General features: G+C 34.5%; 1 protein-coding gene across 9 annotated transcripts in view; it reads right to left on the bottom strand.

Annotated features, from left to right (window-relative positions):
- The window catches only part of USP34 (ubiquitin specific peptidase 34), a 140,977-nt gene that overhangs the window by 77,942 nt on the left and 38,360 nt on the right, over positions 1-24,675 (bottom strand). For 8 of the 9 annotated variants that reach the window (XM_075496947.1, XM_075496951.1, XM_075496948.1 and 5 more), the window contains 10 exons: positions 20,488-20,680; positions 15,123-15,184; positions 6,779-6,860; positions 6,593-6,685; positions 4,244-4,369; positions 3,697-3,826; positions 3,077-3,112; positions 2,539-2,669; positions 1,362-1,978; positions 678-892 (listed from right to left, as the gene is read on the bottom strand). In XM_075496947.1, coding sequence (XP_075353062.1) covers positions 678-892; positions 1,362-1,978; positions 2,539-2,669; positions 3,077-3,112; positions 3,697-3,826; positions 4,244-4,369; positions 6,593-6,685; positions 6,779-6,860; positions 15,123-15,184; positions 20,488-20,680 — 1,685 coding nt within the window. The remainder of the gene's footprint in view (positions 1-677; positions 893-1,361; positions 1,979-2,538; positions 2,670-3,076; positions 3,113-3,696; positions 3,827-4,243; positions 4,370-6,592; positions 6,686-6,778; positions 6,861-15,122; positions 15,185-20,487; positions 20,681-24,675) is intronic. The other variant, XM_075496949.1, reaches the window with a different exon arrangement.

Raw genomic sequence — 24,675 nt, 5'->3', positions numbered from 1 at the left:
CATTATATTTAAAAGGAGAAGAAAACAGAAAATAAAGCTGCCACAATAGCATATGGAAAGATGATATAATTCTTGAGAAGTGCTTTAGTAGCATCTTAAATTGCACCCTGAAGTAAACTAGAAGATTTGGCAGTGTAAGATGAAATAGCATAAATGGCCTTTAAGGCAAGCTCCCTAAGATATCAAGTTATATTTTAACTCATTTTTCCAAAATTATCCTCTGTACAGCCCATTATGGTTAATTCATTTAAGATGATAAATGTACGGCATCACAATAAGATCCACCCACCAGAAGAAAAATTGCATAAGGTTTCAGAGAGAGAAAAAAAAAACAAACCCTCACATCTCAGTACCATTTTTCTTTTTACCTTAATAACTGATTAGAAAAAACATTTGCTAGGCTCTTTAGTGCCTTTATTTGTTTCATCTTGCATTAAAAGCTCTAGTAGAAATGGGGAAAAAAAATTTAAGAAAGGTAAACACAGCTACATCTAACGTGATACAAAAATGAGTTTCTTGGAGAAACAGTAAAATCTCAGTAGTCACCGTTTCTTTGGGCAAATACACATGTATGGTTAAAATAATTTGATTATTTTAATTACTGGAGACTAATTCAAAATGATATAAAACCAAGTTAGAAGTACAATGTTTTTCTGTTGCCTTTTTATCACTCTTACCTTGACTAAGATGTTCATGATAGATAGAGGCAAGGTTAGGAAGGTGTTGCTGAAGATGAGATGTTAGCTCCGCATGTGAATTAATCTGTACAAGCTCTTCTTCACAGCCAGACTCTTCCCCATCAAAATCAGCCATATTTTTCTCTGATTTTGCACTGACTTGGGAACTACTGCAACTGACATCATCTGCACTTAGCATATCATCAACCATATGCCTGTAAAAGAAGAATATTAGAATGGACAATATCAAGAGAAAGTTGTTTACAGCAGATTACAAGGGAGTAGACATCTCCCTAAAGCTAAAGTCAAGATGAATCATTTCTCTGAACAGCAGACCTTCATATGAATTTGAAAAACAATTACAGATAAATTGAAGGTCTCACTACCACGATGATTGTGTTGTTTTCTTTAATGTTAACTAAATACAGCGTTTTCCAAAACAATTTTAACATTTTGTTAAATGTTGTCTTATTTATTCAGTACAAAAACTTCACAAAAAACTTTAATCAGATGTTAACAAAACAGATTACTGTGTAACTATCTGCAATAACTATCATCTCTGTTAGACAAAATTATCCTGAACTGTAGCAAAATGTCCACACTAATTTCCACCCAAACTGAATAGTTTGCTACCACTTTTATTTCTGTTATAGAAGGAATCAGAAGAAATGTCAAGCTACCTACCCGTCATGGTGATGGTGGTGGTGGTGGTGGTGGTGGTGATGCTGTGGCCCAATGAATTGTCGACAGTTAAATAATTCATTTCCAATAGTTTCCCCAAGGAAGTCCCCTGTGTGAGTTATACAAGAATCTTGAGACCCTTGTGAAATGTGAGCAGTGCTCATTTCCCCTGTCATATCATGTTCTGCATCCTCAGCATGAGAACAAGCATCTAGCATTCTAATTCGATTATCCACTGGTGTCACAGAGTCAGTGTTAAAAACACGGTCCTTTCCTGCCCCATTATTTGCACCACTCCTCTCCGATGCCCCTTGTGAATCTCCCAGACAAATGCCTGTTTGTGATTCCAGTTTCCTGCTTCGTAGATCTGTGCTCCTACTGCTTTTCTGGGGATTATGACTCCTATCTTCTTCCTCTTCATCCTCCTCCTCTTTGAGAGCTTCAATATCTGCAATGTCTTCAGACTGCACCTCGCTGCCAGGGCTTCCAGCAGACTGGCTTGCATGACTGGAGTTGGCCTCATTACTGGACCCATCGCTGTGGCCACTGCTACTGCCAGGACCACTACTGCCATCCTCACCACTGTTGGCTGTCTCATCAGAGCTTCCTTGCATGGATTCCTGAAATTATTGTATTTTTTTTAAGATTGGTGGAAAAATAAAACTCCACTGAAAATACACAATGAACATCATCATCATTCAAACACCATTCTCCATTTATGAGGACAAGTGTCAAATCTGTAAGTTTTCATTCATTCTTTCTCAATTTGGTTGCCAATGACAAAACGCTCTGAGCAAGATTCAGATTTAATAATTTAATTCTTGCATTCCCTTATTCGTAACAGGGTATATGTGCAGGCTTTGCACATACACAGAGTGACAGTGTGACACACAAACAATATGTCATGCAATCCCTCACTAAGAGATTAATCTTACTGAAATACAATTTAAATACAAGGAGGTGGTTTTTTGTAGTGCACTTGTTCATAGGCAAGGTACAATATATTGTATGTAAACTGCACAGAATCTAAGTAAAGATTCTAGCTATCTACTATCCTGCTGCAGGTAAGCATACATGCTATGTACCTGTTCAGGTTTTGAAATGATTACAGAAAAAAATTATTTCCATCGCTAATAATAGGCACCTCAGGAACAAAACAGACTAAGATTTACACTCTTACCTCTGTATCTGAAAGTCGTTGCTGTACATGTTTTGTTCTGTTAATAAGCTGTTCCTCCATTTCAATATCACTTCCTCCACTCTGATGGGTGTCACTGTTGTCACTACTTTGAGGGCTTGCTGCTGGTGACCCTATTTCAAAACCACATTTCCCAGTTACTTTGTGATATATATTAATTGGAATGTAACAGCATTACATAAAACTGCCTCAAATGTTGAACTCAACAGCATTCTTCCTGCAAACAGTTGAACAAGGGACATAACTCAAACAACCTGTGTATCTAAACACTAAAAATTCTGTTCAGAACACTGAGCATTTTACTACAAAATTTGTATTCTGATGTCTCTTCTTGCCAGCATATAGCACAGCTATATGAATTTCCTAGATTCTACACAAAACAGAATTTTCATTTGACTTCTCATAAAAACATCATTTCAAACTTTTACTAGTTTTTCCTCTATTCAAATTTGATAGCTGTAGAAAAACACTGTAGCATCAAACGTTTCAGATTGTGGTGTACTTCTAAAACTATACTTACAAGGTGAAGGGGCTGCTCTTCTGAGCTCCTCTTCTTCTGAAGGAAAAAAGCAGGATGGAAAAATAAGTGACTAAAAATCTTTTTGTCAGCATATAGTTGTCCATGATTCATAAAAATCAGCAGTAAGAAAAGAAAGGGAAACTACAGTAAAATGGCTTGGCAGCACCTTTAGTAATGACTGTGGGGAAATACACAGTCAAGTCAAAAAAACCCCAGAAATAGCATGTCATATCAAAAACTAGGTAAAAATCAGATAAGCTTTTGTAAGATTTTATGTAGCTATGTAAGTTACAGTGTTCAGCAGAACAAGAAGAGTTAATTGATGAGTTATGGACCATCCTCTGAATTTAAAAAAAAAAAAAAAAAAAAGAAAAAGAAAAATACCTACTACTTTAGAAATACAAACAGAATTGATCTGAAACAGAAAGCTTTCCAAACACGCTCACAAAGTTTTAATGTTTTCGTCTTTATCCTCAACTTCTGCTTGAAAAATATGCCATCATGACACTTTTTAAAAATACGTCAAGTAAAAAGTTCTATACGTCCTTTTTGTCCAAAGTCAAGAAGGAGACTATGAAAATTAAAAATTTAACTACCAGATCTATTGGAAAACCACATACCTTTTTTGTTTCCCATGGGCAGATTGGTACTCAGTAAAGATGCAAAAGAGCTTTGTTTTGACAGCTGAGCCTTAGCTGCTAGTGCATTATTCCACAGTGCTTTTATAAGCATTGATGCCAAATACAAGGTCTATAAACAAAACCAGATAACAGTGCCATTAAGAAGCAGTAGGTTTTGTATGCAGAGATCCACCGTCAATCTTTGTATACGCCAATACTACAGCTCACCAAAATAAACTCATCAAAATAATCAAATGCACAAATTAATGTTATGTGAAACACTTTTTAACTTCAGACATGAAGTTAAAATCTTCTATCAGTGCTTATGCAGTCTTTAAAAATCTCTGAAAAAATTATAATTCAAAAGCCAGAACAGGCCTACATGAAGAAACATGACAACTTTACTCATATAGTTTCCTCTCTTATGCATTAGTATTACTTTTACATGTAATCCTTCAAGAAGACAAAGACAAATCCATAATGCTTGTTTAATATACTAACATAATTTCTTTTCTTGTTACAGTGATTTTGTTCGCCTTGTCTTTACCTGTTCAGTGTGAGCACTTGGATGAAGAGTTGAGACTAGGTTAAGAAGGTGTCTAAGTGGGACAGGGTCCAAGTTTTTGATCAAAGAAGGAAACAAATCATGTATGTAACGACTGCAATGCTTTAGCTACAAAGTACAAACAAACAGAGAAGATAACAGGAACAGCAAAATAAACTTTAAAAAAAAAAGCAAAGATTGATAAAATTGCAGCAATTAAACAACATCTTTGCACAAATTCTCAGGAAGCATTTGTCCAATAATTCCAAACTACATCAGCCTTGCAATTCTGACTAAACTTTATCTTTATATTGTAAAGCATGTAAGGTTTAGTGAAATCAAATGTAACAATATCTCCCTTAGTTCCAGTTCTAGGTGATTTGGTGAAAAGAAGAACTGGAAGTTTGTTTTGCATTTTAACTTAAATGTAACTTCTAAAATATTAGTGTATATGCTAATCCTGAGGGAAATAATATTTGCGATGATTACCTTATTAGCAGTGGTAAACACAAATAAAGACATTACAGGCTAATATGAGACTGAGAGAACAGATGTGTGAACTATGTGAGGTTTATTTATAACTCTTTTGTCTTTCCAGTAATGGATGTCAAAAAATATGACAATAATGACAAATAGAGCAGCTAACTACTCTATTTACACATTAAAGTGACAGTGTTCCTAGATGTTTCCTCTTAGGTTAAGTGCTGGTTTTCATGGTCACTCAAAGGGTTGCATTATGTTTGTAAGGAAGGTTCTAGGCAAAAACATTCTTAATGTTGGTTACCACATATGCAGCTCAAAAGGGGTTTTTTCATTCTTTATTTATTTTATTTTGTCTTCCTGGCATATAAAATATTCATGTCAGCAGTTTATAGGGTACAGGTCATCTTTCAGAGGATTCAAACTGAAATGAAATTACGTGAGTTCTACACAAGGATGCATTTAAACATCTTGAGATATCTGCTTCAACTCAACAATGATAAATTTTTGTCAAAAAGTTAGTTTAAAAAGTGGAAAATATATTCTTTGAGGCCTTCTATTCTTTTAGTCTCAAGGTGTCAGCCTTTAAAACAACATTTTACAGGAAGTAATCAGGATATACTTAATTCTGATATCCACCATACGTATTTTGAAAATATCAGTATGTCAAAATGAACAGGTGAACTGTAAAAGAATTATCACATTTGGGCAATTATATTAAGTTCTTATAATAGAATAAAACATAGAAAAAAATCCAGAGGTCTAACACTAGTGTGAATTACTGCATGTGCGAAAACATCAAGGAAGGTAAAGTATTGCTTTAAAAAGGTAAGTGAAATAAGTAATTATTAATTACTTTGATACAGAAAATTGTTGGAGCCTATTAGAGTGAATGCTGTTATAATGAGCATTTATTAACATACCAGCTGCATGTTATAATGACAATGGACTACAGAGGTTTCAGAATGCATTTAACAGTAGTATTTGATTGAAACAAATTACAGAGAAATACTGAACACACAAAACCCCCCCCCTCAAATTCTAACTTGTATAAAAGCATGTTCTCTATACCTGTTCAAAAAGATCAATTTTATTTCTCTGACCTTCATTTTGAGTGTATTTTTCAGAAAAATTGACACTGAAACCTTGAGGGTTTTTTCTGGTTTGGGTTTTTTTTTTGGTTGGTTGGGTGGTTGTTTGTTTTTTTGTTTTGTTTTGGGGTTTTTTTAATAATAAAGGCAGAATTAAACCATGGAAAAACAGTTTCCACAACAGGAAATCAAAATGTCTACTGTATTCAAATCCCCTAAATAAAAGATTTCACAACCTAAAATAGAAAGCATAGCAATCCATTAAAAGCAGCACACAACTATATCTTTCTGAAGGAAAAAAGCCTATCAGAGTTTCCAGGTTTACCAAGCAAAAATAAAATCTCAGGGCCTTCTGTAGGTTTTAACACCAGTACTATAGCACAGCTGTAAACTTTACTGCCACAATTTTCACCTGATTGTTCCCACCAGGAGTAACAGAAATGGAAGCTACAATACATAGGAGCAAGGCAACTTAGCACTATAGTAAAAATATTACATCTACCCTACAATCCTCATCCTCATTCTTAGTGAAAACACTATGTCTTTGCTACACAATGTCCTTTTTTTCTTGTATAGAAGTAGCCTAGGTGAATTCTTGCATCTAATGAAAGAACAGTAATTGTGGCAGTTACCGAACTTAAAATTTTGGTCAGCAAAACACTCAGGCAGACAGACAAGAAAAAGTAAGAAACTCAGCTTTACAAATGTAAACCAAAACCAACTTGCCATCTTCCATTCTGTTTTTTTATCACTCCTGCAATTATAAAAATTTTATATATACCTGTGCTGCAGCCCAAATACAGTCTATGTGTTGAGTACTAAGTCTCCCTTCAGCTGCAAGAAAATTCAGAATCACTTGGCACTGTTTGATGATCTGCAAAGTGAGAACATATTGAGGAAAGATTTACTAGAACAAGAAGTTACTCCTCCAGGTTTATACTAAAAATAATAATAATTTTATACAAACCTCAATGTGCAAATTTGGTCCAAAAATGTGCTCAACTACATTGTTGCTGATAAGCCAGTCAGCAAGCTCTTTTGCAATTGACCTAGAGATGAAAAAAGCATGGAAACATATGTAAAATTATCTGCCTATAATATATACCCTGTGCTCTTCCCTAGCACAGCATGTCTTTCAAATTAATATCTGTAATTGTAGGAAGCATATGAAAACTTTTTGAACACAAAGCGGACTCAACATTCATTCATTCAGTTAGGAAGCAAATGATTTCCCTATTTTTTTCTTTAGCTGGAAGACTAATGCCAAATATCAGTATTTCCCACTCACCCCTCTGGATCGTTAGCAAACATGTCACCAACAACTCTAACCATTTTATTAGTTAACAGAGCTCAACACACCCCCTGCAGACCACTTTCAAAGACCCCACAGGTAAGATTTTGATAAACACTGCTATTTAACCCAAGTTTATAATGAAATTCCAGAACTATTGCATTCACAAATGTAGCTAAAGGTGAGAGTGATAGAAATTATTTTTTTAAAGAAAATCACTTAAATATTTTTAGATTATTTTGCGTAAATAGCAACTCATATAGCTTTAAAACCCTGTGTTTTACATGGTCATACTTACACACAGGTAGCATACAGATACGTCAAAATTCTCATTTTATTTCATCCCTAACAATAGGGAACTTTACCCACTGCCAATCCATAAGCAAACATTCAAATAAAACAGGACAAGGAAACTGAATTTTCCAAAACAAAAGTCAAACTTCCAGAAAGGACTGCCCTGTCTGGAAACTAGTGCATAAGCTCCTTTTTATTCCTTCCTTTCAAGCAAATGTTTGTTTACCCAGATTTTGGCACCAGAAGCAATTAGAGGATATCACAGTATTTAAAGCACAGCCAGTAGTTTAAATGGCCCTGGAATAAAAGTGCTCTGTTTCAGAAGGAGAAGAGGATGGGAGGAAAGGAGGGGGTGCCTTAGAGGACTACAGGAGGAATTATTTTTACCACTGCTATCTGTGTCACATTTATGGTCACTATTAAAATTCCAGGATTGCCAATCTTTATCATCTGCAATAAGAAAACAAGATTCTTTAGGTAAAAAGAGATTGCCTTTGTAGGTTTTCCAAACAGGATTCCCTTTTCCGGGGCACGTTGCCAGTTCTTCAATTGTTTTGAATTGCCTGATCCCTATGGATGAACTCAGCATAGTTCCTATTACTCAACACACACCATCCCTATTCTGTTCTCTTCTATTCTAATTCCAGGACATGGGGAATCAAATATTCTTATATTGTTCAAAAAAGATGACGTCCCCTAACATTTAAGTAATAACTGGCTTGCAAGGTACAACAATATACCAACAGTATCATTTGTGGCTTATTAATAAATTAGTTCTCATGCTGTAAAGTCAGTTTCACAGGGTACCTGCTCAAAGGGGGATGAAAAAGATAAGCCAGATCTGTTGCATGAAATCAAGATCTACTTAACTTCCTTACAGCCTCATTTCAAAACAAAACCAAAACCCAACCACCACCCACAACACTCCAAAGATGCCTACCCCAAACCAAACTTTGGAGCATGCACATTACAGACTCCTTCAGGGCTTGGATTTCTGTCTAACAAAATCTGAAGTAAGACCTTTTCACATGTGAGCTGTGATTTTGCAGATTTTTACAGCTAAAGGAACTTAGTATTCATTTGAATATATGCTATCAGTCTCCTTTAGCAACCAACATGGCTCTAAAAAATGCTCTTACCCACCTGCCTCCATGCTGACAAGCACAAGTGACCACAGTGGCATTGCCCATATAGCTCAAGAAGACTATAGCTCTGTTACTTTTCATTTTGTCAGACAGCTGGTAGACTTGATATTACAGATTAATCTTAAATCACAAGTGCCCATCCCACACTCTGAAAACTGAATGCAGCCTGCAAAAAAGTTCCTTGAACTTATGGCTTCACATTGCTTCCCCTTGCTGTGGGCAGAAGTGCTCCTGCTACATGACCAAAATATAAGCAGAAAGCATCATACTTTGCACTTTGCACGTATAAAAGGTAGACAGATCGGGTCACATGAGTGAACATCCACCCACTAGATGCAGGAGACCTGAATGGATGCCCTTCTGGTTATGAAATGTGAAAAAATCATTGCATATGGTCCTCCGTAAGAAGCAAAAGCCTTAACACCTGAGTCATAAGTCAATGGAGGCAATTTTGTTCCAGGACCACTTAATTTCTTCTTGGATCTAAATTTTTAAACCTGTAGCTTTCAGAATGAATCTCAGATAAACACTGCTAGGTTCACTAGGTGATGTTAATATGAAAGGACACACTGCTCAGGGTCTCTCCTTAAACCAAATACTTCTGCTAGTGGCACAATGTCCATTAGACATTGTATCCAGAGTCATATGTTGCATTTCAGCTACTCCAAAGAACAAAAACTCTCTTACACAGTGAGTTCCTTCACGCTGTATTAAATGAGTATGGCAGTTCTCTATCTCTAGTCTGCATCATTTTTCTTCTGAGAAATAATGGATTATTCTTTTGAAGGAATGCCTTTTTTTAATAGATGTATTCTCAGCGGTAAAAAACTCTTTGTCCTACTGGTGAGCTCAATTGTGATAAAATGACATCTCAGATTTCTGAAGGTAAACTTCATTTGATATGGATTTGTTGAGGATGACAAAAAACAAGAGGATCCTTGTGAAAGGCAGAATGCAGACTTTACGTTTCCCAGAGAGAACTGTTCCTCCCAGAAAGTTTTGCTGAGGGCACACCAATCACTAAATATACTGCCTTTTTAAATGACAAAGCTATTACCAGTACTAAGTATTTTATTCTCTGATATACTAAGAAACATATTTATGATAGCTGATTCAAGGATTCCTCAAAGAAAGCTAATTTCAGTGTATGTCTAACACTTTAACTTCAGAAAAGATTTTTTTTGTCTGGTGGTTTTCCAGCTCCTTGATAAGTTTCCTCACTTTCAAACAGAGTGAACGTCTTAAGTCACCAGCAATTCCAGAACTTCATATAAATAAAAATGAGCTGCCAGCCTATGGATAAATTAACCTACGATTTAAGTTTGTACATTGTCACTCATCCCATTTTTATTTTAATAATTATCAAAAGTCCTATAGCCTTGAGAAATTTCAGACAGAGTCAAGTTCATAAAAATTCACTGAGTCCTGAGTTGCCCCAAATAAGCAGGGCAACCTAGAATAACTTTTTATTAAAAGATTTAAAGTATAATTTTCAATATTTTTCAATGCAGTTTAATTTTGATTTCTAGCTATCTTAAAATTTCTTTCATATAGTCTGTATTTTTCATAATTCAAAAGTATTTTTTCACAGAGCAATTTGCAAATTATTATATGACTATTACTATACAATATCACTACAATTCAGGCAACTTAGCAAGAACTCAATTTTCAGTAAAAATATGCTCAAATTTTCTTTTAAAAGAAGTTCTTCAAAAGGTTATAGAAAAATTCTCCTCTTTCATACTGAAGGAAACTGAGAGTGAAAAACATGCATTATGATCAAAGTATAGATACGCTTTTCCCTCTAACATGAAAGTAGCAGTACAAAGAATGGTTTTACAAATTAGGTATCTAAGTCATACAGACCTTAGTAGCAAGAACATTCATCTTGGTAATAACATGTACTAGCTATTTTTCATGGATTTAGTAATTGGGATAGCAAGAGGAAAAGTCATTTAAAGAACCTGTTATCCTCTATGAGTGTGTATTCTGAGGGAGGGAGGGAGGAGAAGAGAATGAAAAAGTAAAGGCAGCAGCTACTCTAGTTTCATTGTCTCTAAATCTTTCTCACGTTGGAAATCTACACAACATATTGGGCTACATGATCTCTAGACTTAATCAATTTCTCCCCAGACTTTTCATTTAAATTCACTGACAATTCATGTCTGTCAAAAATAACTGTTTTACTTCCAAGAAATTAAATTCAAGTACTTTTGACATTAGTTTCCCCAGGCATTCCATGAGACTGCAGGGAAGACTGGAAGCTATGCAATTTCTGGTATAACCTGATGTCTGTGAACTGTACTTATGAAAGGCAAGTACTAGAGCATGAATTTTGTTCATTATTGTAAATAAAACTATCCAGAAGGAAACTACAGTTTACGCATTTTCCTGGTAGGTCAAAGAATGCCTCTCTATAAGAGGACTGGGTTAAAGTCCTAGAAACATTTTAATCTAAGGCTGTGTTGCAATACTTGGTAGCCACATGATGACCCAGATCCAGGCATAAATCCCATAGCAAAATAACCCCCCCAAAGAAAACCTTATTTATCCAACCAGTCTATTCCCAACACAATTCACCACGCAGCTACAAAAACACACCAGCTCAGTACTGGATGAAATACAACAGCAAGTCAGCAACATCACTGAAAAATACAATGTAACACCTTAAACGAAAAAAATGTAGAAATATAACAAGCAGCTTGCAAAGGATGAAGACAACATTTCTTAACAAAATCACCGAAATAGCATCTACAACATAACAATGGATGGGAAACACTGATCTCAACTATTTAGGATCAGAAACGTAAAGAGGACGGACAAAGCAGGCACCTTCCCAACACACATTCAAGCACACATTTTTGTTTATGAGCCCACATTTTCTTATTTGACACTCCAAAACCACCACTCTGACATAACCTTGAATATTTATTAAACTACTGTGTATGCCACTAGAAAGGTGCATGCCACTAGAAAGAAACGTTAGTGAGCTGAGTGAAAAACTTTACTACTATTTTTTTCAGAGAAAATCTGAAAAGATTCCTGGAATGGAGAATAGAGAGAGGAAGAGGCATTTAAATGATGCTGCCATAAGAGCTTAGATAAAAATTGAGAAAGCAAGCATTAACATGAGCTAAGAGAACAGTGGTGAAGGGGAAAAGCAATACAAAACTTGCAGTTTAATATCTAAATAAATAAGGAAAGAGAGGGAAAAGAAAGGAGAAGAAATAGTCCAGATCTTTCTGTTCACAGGTGCAAGGAATTTTGGACACCTGAAATTACTCTGCAGGAAGCTTTTTAAGTGAGGGTAATCACATTTTTAAATGAGGCGGGAGGTTGTCTCAGCATCAACCTGAATCCTGAAACTCAAAATTCTTGGCTGCCTGCCAAGTGAAGAGCAAAACAAAATATCTCTTTACACATTATTTCCACAAGCTGACAGTGCCCTCATTAAGGAAAAAACACCACTTTTTCCTCTTGTGGTCCAAACAGCACAAAAAACCCCCTTTCCCTCCCTGAAAGGCACGATCATTTTTCACTAACCGACATCAGCAAAATAGTTTTAGGAATCACTGTTCAAAGACTGGAAGACTCTTCTGTTCAGTCTTGTTATTTTTAGCTTCAATAGATTTCATACTCTTCAGTACTTTAGACTGCAAAGAATTTGATTCTATCTTAAGAGCCAGGAATAGCTAAATTAAAAGTATATCTCTGAGGGATATTATGAAGATGAGTCACTGAGACACTGCACATATCTGGACAATATGCATACTCAGTCACCACAAACCCTCAACCCTAGAGAAGACAGCCAAGTAAACTAAATCCAAGAAGACATACAAATACCTACAGCTAGAAAACAGATTTCTTTGTCTTAGCTTTCTGCTGCTTTCAAGTGCAAATTGTGAAAGCCAGTGTTTTCCTAGACAGAAGATGCTTTAGCTTGTCCTACCATGGAAAAATTTGCAACCATACAGATAAAGGTAGGAAGCTACTGTTGCAAAATACTTACTAAAAAATCCTGATTATACTTCTAAACAAAAGGGAAGAGCTAGGACTAGCTGATAGCTCCTTTTTAAAACATAAAAAAATAATAATAATAATAATAAAAAAAAAAAAAAATACCCCTCCCACAAACCCACCTTATCAAGATACAGAAGGAGAAATCCCAAAGGTTGACAGTTCCAAATGCATCTGGAAAAGTCAAAACGCATAATGGGGATGACCACACATAATGCAAAACATCTTCCTTTGATAAATCTGCAGAGGCTACGAAGGTACAAAATAAATCTTAGACTTCCTTTCTCCACTACGGAAAGAAAATAGGAATGAAAAGCTTTCCTTTTGCTGCTCATTCAATCACTGCCAACTCCGTAAGTGCCTTCTCATCCAAAAATTTCTCATGAACAGAGTCTTTAATGAGAGGGAAGCTTTGTACTGAACAAACTGTGGAAGTGAGACATTTTTCCCATCCTTCTGCACCAGCCTTTTGTGATTATTTGGCTGGAAGAAATCAGTGATTTCAAAAGATCTCTGAAGATAAGCAGCAATACTTGATACTGATTTGTACCCAACTTCTCAGGTAAGACACCAGAATGACTGGAATTCAGATTAAAAAAAAAAATCACATACTACAAAGTGGAAAAGAAGGTCTTCTGTTCATGCTGCATTCCTTTCAAATGACAGGCTGTTTACAGATGCCCTTGCCAAGAAAGTAATATCCCAAATGAGAATTTGACAATTTCCTTCAGCTTTAAAATAACTCTGATGTTCTTGCATAGTACATCTGCTCTTCTGCAGGGAAATTTAAGCACCCTTCTCTTTTTCCCCTGTCGATAACTTTCCATTTTTACATTTGACACAGAAAATCAAACAGCTTTTTATTAGGTTTAACTGGCAGAATAACTTCTTGTTACTGTTCTTTAATTAGTTACTAATAGTTAAAAATTATTTCATTCACAATGTGTTTCAGAAGATAAACTAACCAAGAAATACCCCAGTTTCAGATTTTCAACATGAAGTAAGGAGGAGAAGAAATAGATAAAATTGAGTTTTGGCAGTCCCAGTGTAACAATACACCATAAACTGGCAGTACAATATTGAAAATACTCCAGCTGACCAAGCCACCTCACATAGTCAACGTGTTATGCTCCTGTAGTATTTACTTTTACTGCTACAGAACTACAGGCTTTGGAAAAAACCCAACGCCTCTCCCAGGGCACAAAATATATAAATACTAATTATGTATAAGTATATTAATATTATATTAAAATAATAAATGTGTGGTTACATTTATTACAATAACACAAATTTTTTGAAATGTACATGAGCTTAATGACATTACGTTCAGGTTTCATCAGATCATAGTAAGATATGTGTGTCATACTTGATAAGAATTCTTTAATTTTTTTCTGACACCATGTATCAAAATTTACTTTGAAATAAATGGATAGCATGGATTCATGTTCATCTATTGATTTAGTGACAAAGGACAAGAAAAACCTGATCACAAGTGGTTATTTGTTTTGTATTCTCAAATCTTTATGGAAGCAAAACTGCCCTAGATTCTGATTCTTTATTTTCAAAATATCAACCTATTACCACAAATTTCACTTCACATATTCAAGTTGTTATTTACATGAAATCTGCAGTATTGTGGTCTTGACTGCTGCCAGATTTCAATAAGCAGGTGTTAAAATAAAACCATCTATAATAAAGCTACCCAGACAAAAAAGGAAGCCAACTGCTGCTTTAACAGACTTGTCATTTGTGAGCAAAAGAGAGTGGAGAGTGTATGTCTGTAGTGAGACAGATATGGACATGGATAACCCCCAAGATAAACATAAATAGTATATCACACCCCAAGATAAACGTCAAGAGTATATCACAAGTAAAATCCTAGATTTTACACACTTTGTCTATTATTTCAAAAGAACAGTTATTTCAACTACCTAAAGACATACTTTCGTCTACATTCTAGACAGTTCTAACTCTAAGTGTAGAATTACTACAAAAATCAATATATTTCCTCACTGGAATACAATCCCACACATGAATCTTCTCAAAGATTTATGGGAGTTCCCTTTAGAATTGTTAAACACACCTGAATTACACAAATAAGGACTTTGAAGAAACCCAATAAATAGTTCTAAAAGCATAGTCTCACAGACTCAGTGGAAAACTAATAACAAGGCTGGGAGCCAGTGATGGCAAGACAAGTCTTAGTTAACTAAATCATCAGGAGAAATGAGAAGATAATACTTGGATATGTGAATTAGCTGGTTCTTATTTATACATCATAATGGAGATAATGGCCCGTTATAGGTATTTATTATTTCAGTATCTACATTTTTTCTAAAGGTTACCTTGACTCTATTTTTTAGGACCGTAAAAAAATCCAGAAACATTTAGAAATATTTTTAAAGTAACCATTTAAAACCATTTATTAAACCCCTGATTAGAATATTTCTAATAAATGCCTTGGATTATCACTACTTCCCACTGTGTATAATCCATAACAACAATACAGAAGAACTGCAATCATACAGCGCACTTAAAGTATTCATAATAATGGTCCTACTTACGTTTCTGTGTCTGAAACTAATGACTCATTATTACACACATCATTGAAGGTATGAAGTTGGTTCTATAGTTAGAAAGAGGAAGAAAAAAATTAAAATTTTATCTAAATATTCTGTGAGGTAGTTTTCTTATATTTAAAAATACTATTAGTGACAGTAAACAAATTTTTCTAGTACTTTCAATGTTTTTAAAAATCGCTTTGACAGAAATTGGAACAGGCATTCTAGCAGGCAAGAGGGATCAATTTTCTTTTTTAATCAACTTTTCTTTCACTAAAGCAATTAAATGATGTTACAAAACTCCACCCTCTCCAGAAATCAAAACAAGGTGTGTAGCAGTCACTTTGCATGTAAGTTTTCATGAGAAATGAAACACATACTCAGGAAACTGATGTTTTAGGATGAGTTTCCCCACTACTGTAACGCTTACTACAACAGCAAAGATTTCTTTTGTCACATTATCAGTGTTGAAAGTCTACAAAATTGGAGAGTGAAAATTACATATTTTTATACGAAATGAAGCTTTCAAAGGTATCTGAACTGATAAATCCAAGACATCCCAGAGAAAAAAAAGGCTCTTAAAGATTTACATCTCTTTTCCATCCATTCCGTCAGCATCAAATCTGCAGATACACAGATGGCTCTGCATCCAATTCTTTACATGTACATAATACTTTTTAAAATATTTAAAATTATATAGTAAAACTTATTTGTCATCTTGTTTTCAAAAAATTAAAGCCCCAGTAATGTGAAGTTTTGAACTTCAAATTAAACATGTTGCATAACTTCATCAAAATATTTACTCCTTTCTTGAAAAAAGTCTGGTACACACACTCTGTAATTCAGGTGAAGGCTAATCTCCTGCAGTCTTTACACAAAGATTTATTTGTGTCTAATCTCAACAGTTTTCATGGCAAAAAATGTTTTTGAAGAAACAAAACTGAAAATATGCATGACAAATTAGTGAGACATAAGAGCCTGATTACACAATTATTAATAGATAAGTTATTAATAGATACTTTCAAATGAAACATATTTAGGAGTGGAAAAACATGTGAACAGAACTCATGAAGAAATTGTTATGACCAATTAGAATTGGGTCAAATAAAGAAGTGAAAGTTCAATGGCTCTTCTGCAGACTTACCCCCTAACTGAAAATGTTTTGCAAGGGATCAATGAGTGAAAGAGTATTGAACTGTTACTATTATCAATTGTAAATCCATGGTCACATGTTGATCCAAATTTCCCATACAAAATCCTTACGCAAAGGAATTCTGACAAAACGTGTTCTTTTTCATATTGTAAAAATTGTTTGAAAATTCCAATAATTTCAACTGAAGTCTTAGAATTCTGACAGAACAGCCCAATACAAAGTACACGTGGTATAGTGTTGCACCACCTTATTCTCACTCACCTCCTAACATTTTTGCACTTCATGTTTCATTACCATGAAATGCCAGAGGGAATAAAATACTTTTACAATTTTTTACCATAATGTTTCACAGCTACAACATTGAAACATTGTAAGAAACTAAAGAGGCCTGTGCCCAGACACTCAATTAATGTAACACAAATGTGTTAGTTATGAAGTACTACAGAGGTATAAAGTCTTCAGCAAAGAAAGCTGAGAACAAAAAGGCATCTCCCAGGCTAGTCTTGTCTCAAGAAGACCCAGGCATCAAAGGTAACTAAACTTTCTACACAGGAAACCAATGCAAGATTAAAAAATATGTAGTGTACAAGTTTTGCATTGAATTTGTTCAGGAAAAACCTAACAATGTTGCATTTGCATTTTCACTAATGCACAGAACCAAATAAAAAGGGGTTGAAAAAATGAAAAAGGAAGGATGCCAGATCAGTTACGAGCATTCACTTTCACAAACTTAAGTTCACCTGTAACTGGAAGGACAGGAAAACAGAGTGTCCTGTTTGTGAGGGAATAGTAGAGAGAGCAGAGGGTATTTTGGACCTGAACCACCTCAAGAGATGACTGGGAGATGAAATCAAAGAGAAACAAGGTAACAACAAAAATAAAGCTTCAGGTCTATCTTGGTTTGTATTTTGCTTGTTCTTTTCTGTAGCTATTTCCAACTTCATATCCAACCACTCAAACTTCCACTTTGCTAAAATTAACTTTCATGTGTCTGTCTTCAACCTTGTTTTCTAAATAAGAACTTTAGTCAGATGATATGACACATTATGTATACGCTACTCTTCAAAGGAGGCAAGCCTATATTAGGTGGTAAGAAAATATAATCCCTGTATGCCATACAGCATGTATTCTGTGAGTCTCAAGAGGTTCCATGAAACTTGAAAGGTTTAATTTTAGGACTGGTCATGTTAGCTGTCAGACAGAGGGGGAAAAAAAATAAATCTCTTGGCAGACACAAATCAACACCTCCATGTTAGAGATATGCATCTGTTTAGATTCACTGATATTTTTGGTCAAAGATTTCTGTCTCCATGATGAGAGCAAAAGCACATTTATCTTGAAAAAGGAACAATCAGGCAAGCCATAGAAATTATTTGACCAAAACTATTTTAGTCTTGATCTTATGAGTTCAAATTAGAATCTGCATCTGAGTCAACTTTCCATGAGAGTTTTCAGAAGAAACTTTTCTTTGATATACTTTAAAATATTTTGCACATAATTTTGCCAGAAGTTTTCTTTGAATCTGCACATCTATTTGCAAAATGAAATGAAGAATTGCTTCAAGGTTAAATGCTCAACTTTTGGCAAATTAAAGTCCAGGAAAGGAAAACAGTTTGCAGTTGCAGGTATCGTAGTTCTAAAGTCTTGGACACAAAACAGGAAGCTGAAATTGTGTTGGTTGGGAAGAACATTTCAATCAAATTACTTTGACAAATTCTAGCCATCAAAGACATGAATAGAAAAAAAGAAACTTCACAAAAGTAGTCATGAAAGTGCATCAGTAATAGAGAAAGTTGTGTGAAAATACTAACAAAGCTGAACTACACTACATCTTTGTAAACACATCTTTGTTTGCAAAGAGGACAGAAAACTTCAGTAAAGAGGCAGTCCAAATTTCTGTAAATTTTGGTTCAGATTTCATACTCAAAGTTGCACAGACCTGGCCATTCAAATTATTCCAGGCAAAGCATACAAAACTAAATAAACCAAAACGCTTCTCAAACTCAAAAGTCAAACAAGAAAAATGAAAAGATGCTTCTTCCAAAAACATCTTCATAAGATCTTTAAAAAGAAAACGAGAGAGAAAATGGCCTATGATTTGTGAGAGAAAGAAGAATGAATTGTCAGAGTTCCAGAGCAGTTTTAGAGACTATTCATATTTAAAAAGACTCAATAACTTATTAACAAACAATATTCCATTTTTTAACAAGCTAAAATCTATTTGTTTTTGTCTAAAAATACATGTCTTATTAAAAATCTCACTTCTACAGTTATATTTATCAATCATAACAGGTCAAAACATGTTATAACTACTTAAAATTACACAATTTCACACTCCCTTAAATGAACTACATGCCTGACAAATAAACAAACTGATGCGTTCTTATTTTCAGAGTTTCTTTTGGTAAGGATACACAAAAAGACATACATTAGTAGTTGAAGAAGGACAACTGTACAAAACCAAAGGAAAGTACTTACAGGAATAAAAATCTAATGTAATTGGAACTATGCAAACACTGGAAATTTACTTTAAAATACGTGATACTGAAAATGACATTTTCCAAAACTATGCAGATTAAAAAAAAAAAATTACTTTTATGTCCAGCTACTGGCCATATTTTAAAATGTATCTGCCAGATATTATGAGATATCTGTAACTGTATAAATAATAAAGCACATAGCAATGAAAAAAATCAAAACAAAAATACATGCTATATTTTCACCTAAGAGTTTATCAACTCTCTGAAGTTTTCCTATTACACAGAAAGAACCCTGAACATTCACTTTACACTAATTAATTATGACAGAAGATTAGAATTCAGGCACTGACTATATTATATGTAGCATTTATGTAAAGTCAGGTAAATTACTTATATACATAAATTATATTTACAGCAATGAATACATGCTGTCACCACTTCTTCCAAAAGTTAACTTTCTCTGTATCTTGCTTTAGCACCTCCACTGGATGAACTGTATTATGTTTTCATTCATATAAATGCAAAACTGAATGGACAATGCATTCAAGTCCAATAAATGCAGTTTCCCTTACAACAGCATTTGATTAATACTGAGTGGATGTAGTTCACAGACCTTTTTTTTTTTTTTTTTTTTTAACTTAGTAGGTCACATATCTAGGTAAAGTAAATATCTACTTTGGTTAAAAAACACCAATAATCTGACTGGAAATACTTACAGTTTACTTTAAGATGCCATTTGTTAAAACAATTTTAAGTACTCCTATATATATAAACATAGTGAGAAGCAAAATCAAATTTAAGTAAACTTGTCTTGTATTTACTGACAGTCAGTGATGCCGAGAGTCACTGAGCGATACTGTGTAATCAGTTAGAACAGAGAAGGCAAAATGTGTTCAGAAAATACTACAAAACTTAAGGAGAACATGTTTATTCATTCTAGTATAGTTTGTTCCTGTTCACCATTTTGTGCATTAAGGCAAAAATGACAATATGAGCTATAAAACTTCAATACAGGAGTGTCGGAAGAAACATAAAACTGAAAAGGCTCAGCTGAATTAAAAAGTTCACTTTTGACCTTCTGTACAACTGTGTCTCTATGGCTATAATACATACGTAGGAAGCAATGGAAGACAAAGGACGCACAACATATCTTGACTGGTGCAATGTGGAGCATTTCCATGGGAAAGAGAAGGGTGGGGTTTTTTTTTATTTTAATCTATTTCTATTTGATGCTACATATATTTACTTCTTCAATTCAGTCTTCTGCTAATTAATGCAGAAATGCTCTCTTGAGAAACAGACTATACTAAACAAACAGGAAAAAGAGGTACGTACAATACAAAGAAGCAGCTAATTACAGTAGAGTCAAGACACTGTAAAGGTAAAAATGGAAACAGATTGAAAGCCTTTGTAAACAACAAATATAGCCATGTCAAGCGACTTAATTTCAACATAGCTGTCACAAAACCTGGTTATAAGACAGTTTTGTTTAGCATGGTAAATTGTTCAGGGAATGTGTTACAGTTCCATACGCTGCAGAACACAGCCATCACTTGGACTTATCTCTCAGTGAACCCTGTATTCACAATCACGCCTATAATTTCCTAAGACTGCATATAAGAGGATTCTGCTGTTTTCACAGATTGAAAAAGCCCCCAAAACAAGTTTGTAACTCATAAAACACAAAAAGAAACATTTATTCTAAATATTATTTATATTTTTAAAAAGTTCTTACTGTTATTTGACTCAGCCCAGCCAATCTCATTGTTAGAGTTGGAGACATAAAGTATTTAAACGCAAGATCAAGACTTTCTTTATCAAAACACAAGGCTGTATCCAATGGTTCTTTAACTGTGCTCCACATTAAATCTGCCATGTTCCGGGCTGCACTCTGTCGCAACTCCTGGTCTGACAGTTTACATAAATACCTAGAATAAATTACAAATGGAAGAAAAAAAAAAAAAGGGTATGATTCAAACTAGAACATTCCTGGAACACCATCTTGATTATAGCACATATATATTTCCAACAGCTATAAGAGTACTAAGCCTTAAAACACCACTATCAAAAGTTGGCAACAATAAAAAAAACACACTGAGGAAAATTATGCAGAATATTTAAAAAAGTAAATAAATTTCTTATTTTAAACCTCTTCAGATTTCTTTCATTCACAAAATGACAGGAAACTCATGGAATTCTTCAGAAATGTAGGTTGGAAGCCTAAACCTCGTATCTGTTTCATGGGAAGGTGCCCTCTCCAGATCGCTGCATCATGTCTATTTATTTAAAATGGAAGTGTCACGATCCGCTTAACATATTAATAGACTTTAAAACTGAATTTCTGGAAACAGTGTCAGTGGACCACAAACAGCATGCTCTGACAGTGAGAATCCTCTGAAGATGAATATATCCCTGTTTGTGGTCTCAGTCACAGAACAGAAAAAAATTATAATTGTGCAATCACATTCTGATACAATTAGAGTAAATGCAGTAAGTGCACATTTTTTCTGCCATAAGCATATGCCATCTGTGCTTGTACTTCAGTACTCTCTGTGCCACAGTACTGCTTTTGCAACAGGTTAGTACAGGAACACATGCCCAAGTTGTTTCTTCCATTGCCAGTAATCATGATCTTTAAGGATGCATGAGAAGTATCACCAAGGATCCTAGGAATCTTACAGAGAAACCAAAAATGCCAAAGAATTTTAAACAGCTAAGTTCTTCTACTGCAGACATCTTAGATAAGGGGTCATCTAATCATGCACAATGAGCCACAATACCGATACTCTCTGCAAATGGGAGGCAGAAGAAATCATCATTTATAAAAGCTAACTTACAGAAGCTAGTGCAACCTTAGTCTCACCTAAGCAACTACAAGATCAAGACATACCATGAAAATCTATACTGAAATGCCTGTAAAGTTCACATATAAAACACTGACACAGTTGAGAATTTCTAAACTGAACGCCTAAGAGAAAAATGTTTAGAAGCAAGCCTTCCTGAGCTTATTTTAAAGCAATTAAAGACTGCACAGTGAAAGGTATTTGCATACAAGGTTAGCATAATTAATTTTTTCTGCTGTACTTCAGCATTTTGAAGTGTCAGCTACATCCAAACTAGATTTAACTACACAGAAATGCATTAAAAATCCGTTTGTTTGACAGCCTAAGCCTGGATCTATCCTTGGAGACCGGCCAAATAGACGCATGAACCTTCTAAAAAATACAAGAGATATTAAAACTACACTTAACTAGATTTATGTACCATTCCTTTGCATTTACATCATACAAACATCAGTAAATTTTTTAAAAAAGCAAACATACAGGCCCTGATTCTCATGTAGATCGAGGCCCTTTTTCACAGCTCTTGTGTAGAGGCCTTAAAATAAACACACTTAAAAGATACTTAACATTGTCAAACATAGAAAAGAGACTCCAGTGCAAATAATCATAGAGACTGTAGATCTATGATAGAAATCACGCATAAGTAACAGTAGGACAAAAGAAGGACTATTCAGGGCCAAGGAAATCAGATCCTTCACTGTTATTAATTGTGAAATTTGTCTTCTCATGTGGAGCACTGGAAATCAGATCATGGCAATAAAGTATTGCTTCTGTGCTATGATTTCTAAACAAAAGAAAAGTAGCAACAAGAAGGAAAACTCATTTGAAAAAGTTCAGCAGCAAACCAGACCCAGCGACCTATCTTTAACTTACAGATAGGCGAGGAGTTACATTCTGACAAAAAAATGCATTGGTCCATGTTACAAAACATAATAATCTCAATATGACTAACAGCAACCTCAGAGCAGGTTTTATCTCCTCATTTTTATATGCAAACTACAATCAGCCCTGATTCCCAAAGCTTTTCAGTGTTCATCATGCACATCAAGTCATACTCGATTGTTTTGTGAAGGATTTCTAAAGATCTCAAAGATGTTAAAATAAATTATATGAATTTCCTCATTCTACATAGGACAGATAAAGAGTGCTTGTATGCAACAGACAGGTGGGAATGGACACATCTACATACGCAGAAACAAGGGTGTTTTTGTGGCTTCACTAGATTTCTGTAATAGGACTTTCACCTGAAATCTTCCTCACACTAGGAAGTTTGGTGAAGTAACTATACTGACCTAGTTTATACAACAAAACGTTTTTTATTTTAACGCAACAGTATCAGTATAAACCTACTTTCATTCATAAAATTCACACAAACATTTTTCAGGTTCTTTCAGCATGTTTACTGTACTTAGTCCAAGCCTGAATCAGACCTGTGTCATGTTTTCTGTATTACAATATCATTAAGAGACAATGTTTTTTTAAAAAATCCCACTTTACAATAACTGAAACTACCATGTAGGTGCATTTTCACAGCTACAGAAGTACTTCAACACTATGATCTGTTTTGCCAAGGTCCTAAAGAAAGCTAGAGAGAAAAGAGGACTTTTTACTTGTTAACCTGCATCCTAGGTTTTTTTAACGCAACTGGGTCATTCTAACCAGGCACAGTATAAATGTAGAAGACAGCATACTTGTCTTTACAAGTATAACTGCATCTACACTAGAAAATTTATTGGCATTACTACACTGGTCATAAATCAAATATGATCATATCTTTACTATCAAGATTAAAACTATAGAAACTTGCAGAGTAGGCCAAACCTCGTTTTTATTGTGGAAAGATACAGTGGCCTAAACCCATCTGTATCAGTAAACTGGGTCCATTTTATGCTTTTACCAGTAGAATATTGTTATTAACAAAAAAGAAATCTTTAGCTAGCATTGGCAATTAACACCCATCTTTCCTTACACTGACTAACTGTACATCTGTGGCATTGCCTTACGTAAGAACAGTGATACTGGAGCAAGGCAAAAGGTCTATTTAGCCCAAAACAGCCACTCTAAAAGCAGGTGAAAGATTTATTCTATATATAAAAAAAATGGATGAAACTATCTACTACTGTGAATGCATTTATCTTTTTCTATTTATGTTTTTGGCTTTCTCATTAACCTATGCCAGTTAGTTTCACAATTACGGTTCACATCAAAAACAATCTCCTTTCATTTCTCTAAAGTCTGCAACCTGACAATTGTATTGCATGCTCTCCATTTCTTGTTTTTTAAAAATTGTGAATTATCATTCCCTATTTATTGTCTTCATATCACTCGTACAACAGCCATCTCCCTGTCAAAAAAAAAATCCTAGACTATGGCTCCCCTCCTACCAACGTAATTTTTTATCTCCTACCTTCTTCGTCACCCTTCTTATCTCCTAGATAGTTCTGTTATTATCTGTGAGATGGAACGATCAGAACTGTGTATTGTATAGAAATGTATGTGACTGATTCATATAATGGCTTAATAATAGCTTCCATTCTGTCCTTAATTTTTTTTTTAATTCCTAAATTTTTTATCTTTTTGATTCTGATGAGCATTGAGTCTTAAAGGAATATATGAACAATACCTCAGGATCTCTGTAATCTAGTAAATCCAACATTTTTGCCTAAATGAGACTTCTGGAAAGAAACATACCTCTTTTTATACATATACATAAAGGATAGTCTATATATGTATAGGACCTGTCCTGCCAGTGTGGCATACTTAAAATAATCAGTAAATATATATTATCTACATTTAAGCAACACTTATACATTAATTAAAAAAAGCCAAACAACCAAATGTTTTAGTCTACTGAAACTATTTAAATTTGCTGTATTGGGGGATAGAGAGAGTTCAGTTTTAAACGTGCAGTTCCATGTTAATGTAACGCTTACAATCACATCTCATGTTTCAGGACTTCAGCTACTCAGCTGTGAAATAATCTTTTTTCCCTTAATACGACTCCTTTGGACCACAGCTGCAAAAGCGGTATCCAGCAGAATGCGTCAGTGCCCCTCAGTGATACGAAGAATTCACTTAAG

This window comes from Mycteria americana, chromosome 3 (genome assembly GCF_035582795.1).
Source record: "Mycteria americana isolate JAX WOST 10 ecotype Jacksonville Zoo and Gardens chromosome 3, USCA_MyAme_1.0, whole genome shotgun sequence".
Lineage (NCBI taxonomy): Eukaryota > Metazoa > Chordata > Aves > Ciconiiformes > Ciconiidae > Mycteria > Mycteria americana.
The sequence above is the reverse complement of the archived record's forward strand: the minus strand, read 5'-3'. Positions and strand labels throughout refer to the sequence as shown.